General features: G+C 43.1%; 1 protein-coding gene across 1 annotated transcript in view; it reads left to right on the top strand.

Annotated features, from left to right (window-relative positions):
* The first annotated feature begins 4,502 nt into the window (after positions 1-4,502).
* Plcxd3 (phosphatidylinositol specific phospholipase C X domain containing 3) overlaps positions 4,503-6,000 on the top strand; it is a 171,631-nt gene continuing 170,133 nt past the window's right edge. Inside the window, exon 1 of the mRNA XM_059276422.1 lies at positions 4,503-4,811. Within this exon, the coding sequence (XP_059132405.1) occupies positions 4,709-4,811 (103 nt within the window). The 5' untranslated portion in view covers positions 4,503-4,708. The remainder of the gene's footprint in view (positions 4,812-6,000) is intronic.

The raw sequence follows: 6,000 nt of genomic DNA, 5'->3' as shown, positions 1-6,000 counted from the left end.
TTTCTCTTCTTTTCCAGGCTATCCCTAGCTCCACCAATCTCTGTGCTTTGAGAAACCATGTATTTTGTAATTATCGTCCTTGGGAGATCGAGAAGAGTACCAAATGTAATTTCCAAATGCAGCTACTAACTTATTAAGATAACAATGAGGAGAAGAAATAGGGGAAAAGAACATAAAGAGTCAAAGTAACCAAGTGTTTTTCTCTACCAATCTTTCTTTCAAGATGTATTTTCAACAATAGGATCTAAACCTTTGATAATATTTTTCTCTTTGGTGAAGGGATAAAAATAGAGATATTAAAGGAGATTTTCCTTGCAGTGTGAGAGACCCATCTACATCACTTATTTATTCATCTACTGAGGTATCATTTAACACCTTTCCCCTCGAACATGTATTCAAAAACTTCAAAGAGTTCAGGGACTTCATGCTCAATTTTCTTTCTCTAGGACAGAGCACATATGAAATAGTCAATAAATATTTATGAAATTAGTGACTAAAACTAATTATTAGAATGGACTCTTACATCTTAGTCATTGTGACAGGCATTATAGAATACTAAATAACACCATGTCTGCCCTAATCATGCTTTAAGACCAACTAGGGAGTCAGAAAGATGATACATCACAGCCATAAACACACACCGGTGGCTGTTAGGAGGAAGGAGAGATTACTTCCACTTATGCATGATAAGGACATTTGCAAAGAGGAGTTGGTTTTATAGGAAGAATCTTGACAGGTAAAAGCCTGAAGAGCATGTATACCATGAGCAGGAAGAAAAACACAAGGGTGAGAAGCATAACAAGGTACTCCAGTATTCTGAGCTCTCATTCTATTCCAGAAAATTTAAATTTCCTTTCTTAATTTCAGCTTCATAGAAATCATATTTTCCCATCTCTAGGGACAAATCATCTTTCCTTATGCTTCACTACAGGAAACCAAGTGGCAGATAGCAGCCACGTGTGAAAGCCTAACTAAAAATCTAGGCCTCCAGATCTCATAGCTTATCACTCCAGTCACTAAACTAACCTATGAGATTTAGTTAGTTTTTCTGGATGACATATGAACTGTAGATGCAGAAAGAAAGAGAAAACTCTGTAGTATTAAAATAGTGGAGCAAAAACTGTGTTTTAGCTTCAAATAGAAACAATTATTTTGTAATTCAGACACAGTAAGTTTCTTTGGATAGAATATTTAGTTAGATGTTACAGAGAATAGAAAGAAAGTCATGTTCATTATTATTAATTTTACAAAGGCTATTGCCTTTGGTGTATGTATTTCTAAAGCTTGACTCTAAAAATATTAATTTGCAAACACTGTCTTAAAAACAGTTTGATTGAATTGCCTGAAGCAGATGTTCTCTTCTGAGGCATTATCTGACTGAAATGTATTGTAGTGTTTCCTGACTTCTAAGAATTCTTATTTTTCCTAACTCAATTCAAAATTGGTTTAGCTTAAAAAAAAAACAAACTTATTTTAGCAATTAAGGGAGATTGTGAACTGAATGTATAGATAAGGCAAGTGGCTACTGTATTTTTATGGGTAAAAGGAACAGGAAGTATGGAGATGGTTGAGAGGAGTAGTGATTTTTAGGTCCTCTGCATAATGTGAGTTTGATGGACAGCTGATTGCATGAAGAGGTTTAAGGGTGCTTTAAGGTGCTACTTCAACTCACTTTACTCTTTTCACCTGTGCTTAAAAGACTTTGGTTTTTAGAGGTGGATGTCCTAGGTAGTTTTAACTGTGAGTTTCATACAGCTCTAGAGTCATCAGAGAGGAAAAATCTTGGTTGAGGAATTAGCTAAATCATATAGGCCTGTAGGCACGTCTATGGCAGATTTAAAAAAAAAATGTCGATGAAGACGAGCCTAGCCCACTGTGAGTGGAACCACCCACAGGCAGGTAGTCCTGGTTGTCTACGAAAGCTGCCTAACCACAGGTCTATAAGGGAAGCAAGCCAGAGAACAAGCAGCAGCCCACATGGTTGTTACTGTGCTCTCTTGGCTGTGTGCTCCCTGGTCGGAGGTAATACTGCATGCAAGAGCAAGCAGTGTGACCTTCAGGTTTCTGCCCTGATTCCCTGCCTTGACTTCCCTCAAAGATAAACATGACATGGAAGTATAAGATGATATAAACTCTCCCCACCCCAAGTTGTGTTTGGTCATCGTGCTTCATCACAGCAACAGAATGAAACTAGAATAATAAATTACTATGAAACTCTACAATGAAACTTCAATAGTATTCCCCATGTTGTGGGTATAAGAATACAGAGACATACCTTGACTTGCTTGCATGATTAAAAATCCAAGACAAGTATCTATGCTTTTTCTCTTTTTATTTCTAGCTACCATGCATGCGATAGTTCTTAACAGCAACAGAATTAGAGAATAATTTGGGAATAGAATCCCAAAGAGACCTGGGGATTGATAGCAAACTCTGTGTTAATTTTCCAGTGAGTGTGATGGCTTTCTTTGTACATCACAACTTGGCTGAGATATGATGACTAGCTATTTGTTCAAATACTACAGTAGATGTTGGATATACAGATGTTTGTAGATGAGGTAATGTTTTTAATCATTTGAATAGAGCATATTACCTGCTGTCATACATATTGACTTCATCCAATCAGTTGAAGGCCTTAAGAGCAAACATTGAAGTTTCTTGAGGAAGAGACAATTCTACATTAGAACAATCATCTCTTAAAAACTGTTTCCTAAAGTTTTCAGGACACATCCTCACAATGCATTTGGATAGAGGGTATTTTTCAAATACATCTTACACAACAATATTTCCCAGGTTGCATAATTAATCTACCACCCTGGAAAGACTATGTTAAAAGGCTAGAACAGCCTCAAAAAGACAAAGAAAAGTGAATATACGGATCCTGCTATTTCAGCAAACATCTACACTCTCTCCTGGAAATGTCCCCACAAATTTCTCAGTTATCAGGACTGTATAATGGAGGAACCTGGGCTAATAGGGACTGATGGACTTTTCTCAGAGACAATGCAGCTGTCTCTGTGTTCTGAATGTACTTGCTGCCCCAAAGCACTGCCTTGAGAATACTGGCATTAGCCAGAAAACTGGTGCTTAGAGCTCTTTTGGCCAACAAGCTCAAAGTGAGATGATTCTCATTCTAACTAAAAGGATATGAGGATCTGTTATGTTAGTGAGACCATTAAGGATCCCCAGAGCAGAAGTTCTAGTACATCTCATTCTCATCCCTAAAGATAGACCTATCATGTCCTCATGACACTGGGAACAGTTTCCCTGGGGAGAAAAAGAAAATTTGATCCAAAGAATTGAGCAGTGTCTCTCCTCTATCTCCCCGACGGTGATTTCGATAGATGGGAATTTGTTTTGGTCCCAGCATCCTTGCACAAAATAAGAAGGCTCTCTGGCTTTTAAAATGCTAATGGGTTTACTGGACTGAAATGGTTATTCTCATGTTTCATAGTGTTGTCTCTCCTACCTTGATTTTTGTTTCTTCAACTTAATATAACATTTCCTCTGGGGAAAGAATTTACACACCCCTCCACAGGAAAACAAGCCCCTTTCGGCCCATCCGTTGTTTGAGTGGCAAAGGCCCCACACATGTTCAGTCCGACTCACATAGTCCTATTCAGGCTAATGCCAGTTTCATCACATCCGTAAGGCTTGATCTCCCCTCTCTTTCTCACTTGGGAGCAGGTGGACCCAGACAGTTCTTTGGAGCCACGTGAGTGATTTCTCTCTGGAGAGACACATCTCTCTAGTCTGCCAAGGAGTGAAAATCCAAACAATTACATAGATCACTTCAAATGGTGCCAAATACATTCCACCAAATGCTACTGGCAGTCATTACAGCATGTCGTTGGGAGATGTGGTTTTCTTCCAGCATTAGACTTTCATGTTATCTTGAATGCCATGAAACCAAGAAACGAAGGACATCACTCTACAGAAATAGTGGAGTCCTCACAACCTGCAGCCGTTCTTCTTGACTGTGAAATGTCTGGAACCAGGAATTAAGAACCATACTGTAGAATATACTGCCCTGCCTGCTTACCACATGTATCAGCTTCTCAAAAAAATTAGGCAAAATGTTAAATAAAGACCACCATTTTGTACAAATAGGGCTGAGGGAAGGCGTGACCTGTTGTGGCTTAGGAAAAAGAACACTCTTTGGGAAGAATGGAAAGTCCTGAGAGCCAAAGATGAGTCTGCTCTTCAGGAGGCAAGAACATCCCAAAGTCTACCAGTATTTTTAGATTCAACTGCAAGACTGCCTTTCATGCAAACAAGACCAGAAAGTCATACCAAAGGACAGAGAAAGACCAGGGACAAAGCAGCGTGGAAAACCAAGTTTTTAAAAAGATAAAAGACTAATAATAAGAAGCCATGGGGAGCTGCAGGATGGCAAGGAAAGGCAGAGCCACCTAGGAGGGGTGAGATGGGAGGAGGGAGTTTGCAGGGAGGGGGAGAGAGCAGAGAGCTGAGCACGGACGTCAGGAACAAAAGCCCAGGCAGTGGAGTCTGGCGAAGGCAAGGAGAGAGCATGGGGTGTTTTTGAATAATTATTAAAATGAGCATGTGTCTGCGCCATCCTGTGGGTGTGGCGCAGAGCAGAGTGTAAACTCTAGCGGGGCCGAAGCAAACATTGGCTTAGCGGCAGCAGCTGCCAGTCTGTGCCTAGGAGTGTGGGGACCAGCGCGGCGGCAAGCAGATCGACACCATGGCCTCCTCTCAGGGGAAAAACGAGCTGAAATTCGCCGACTGGATGGCAACTCTGCCTGAGAGCATCCACAGCATCCCCCTCACCAATTTAGCCATCCCAGGTAGGTACCCGCTGCACCTGCCCCGCCCTGCTTCACCTTACACTCAGTGCTAACTTGCTTCGTGCCCACAGGAGGGAAGCTCGTCGGGGGCGGGGGGTACCCGGGTTCTCCAAACCTTGAAGGACCCTGGCACCGGGAGTCAAGGTGACTGCTTCTCCTGAGCTTCAGAAGAAGGCTGTATTCGCAGGGCTGGGTCAGGGGAGAAGGTGGTTCCAGGATCGCGCCCTGGGCTCCCTTCTATGGTTTTCCCGGAAGATTCAAGGGGTTTGGGAGCCAGGCAGATGAGGATTCTGAGTCTGTGGTTCCATGGTGCGCTAAGGGAAGAAGCTGGCTGTCTTAGGAGTTCGGCTCCTGAACATCACTGAGTCCCTCCTCAGCGTGGACTTAGGAGGATTTGGTAGTTTCACTGTTAGAATCTAGCCGAATCATTAGTATTCGTACCCAGTCTCCTTTAAAGAGACAAAGCGCTCTCTAAAGAGTGATGAAAGTTTAGGGACCAGTGGCGGCGGCGGCGGCGGCAGCATAATCGCTGTCCTTGACACAGAGCTGAAGGGGGCAAGAAGCAGAAAGCAAGCATTTCCTAATTGGCTTGGGCGAGGAGGGAGTCTGGTCACAGGGCTGCTTAAGGTAGAGCTCCTAGGTGAGGAGAGCAAACCCTTGCAGACCACACATTTGCTGCTCCAGACAGAAGCCAGGCAGTGAAATCCACGTGAGCAGCAGCAGCGTAGAGGTAGAGATGGCAATAATGAGCAGATTGCCCCCGGAAAGGTGACTGAGCTGGTGGCCTAGAAAGGAAGCTTAGGACCAGCCAGGTGTAGTTGTGTGGGGCGTCAAGAGGCATTAGCATGGTATGCACGGTTTGGACCAGAGCACTGGCCAGCTTTCTGGGTCAGAGCACACAGTAGTCCCTAACTTAGGTCTCTAAGAGGGAAGATTGTTTCTGGACAGTTTACAAGCGCGGCAGCTGGGGAAATGCCTCTATTTTTTTAGCAATTCGGTTATGCACATGAGTTGAGGGTATGCACATCCGATTCTTCTAAGACTAGGCTGGAGGGCAAATTACTCATGGATAATCAACCCCCTGCCCAGAGGAGAGCTGAGTTATTAAGTTCAACCTTCTGGTCGGTCTGTTTCCTCCGATCTGCCCTCCCCCCACCCCACAACCCCCAACGGAAGCACGATGAGTTGG

This window comes from Peromyscus eremicus, chromosome 11 (genome assembly GCF_949786415.1).
Source record: "Peromyscus eremicus chromosome 11, PerEre_H2_v1, whole genome shotgun sequence".
Classification (NCBI taxonomy): domain Eukaryota; kingdom Metazoa; phylum Chordata; class Mammalia; order Rodentia; family Cricetidae; genus Peromyscus; species Peromyscus eremicus.
Note: the sequence above shows the minus strand (reverse complement) of the source record. Positions and strands in the feature narration are given on the sequence as shown.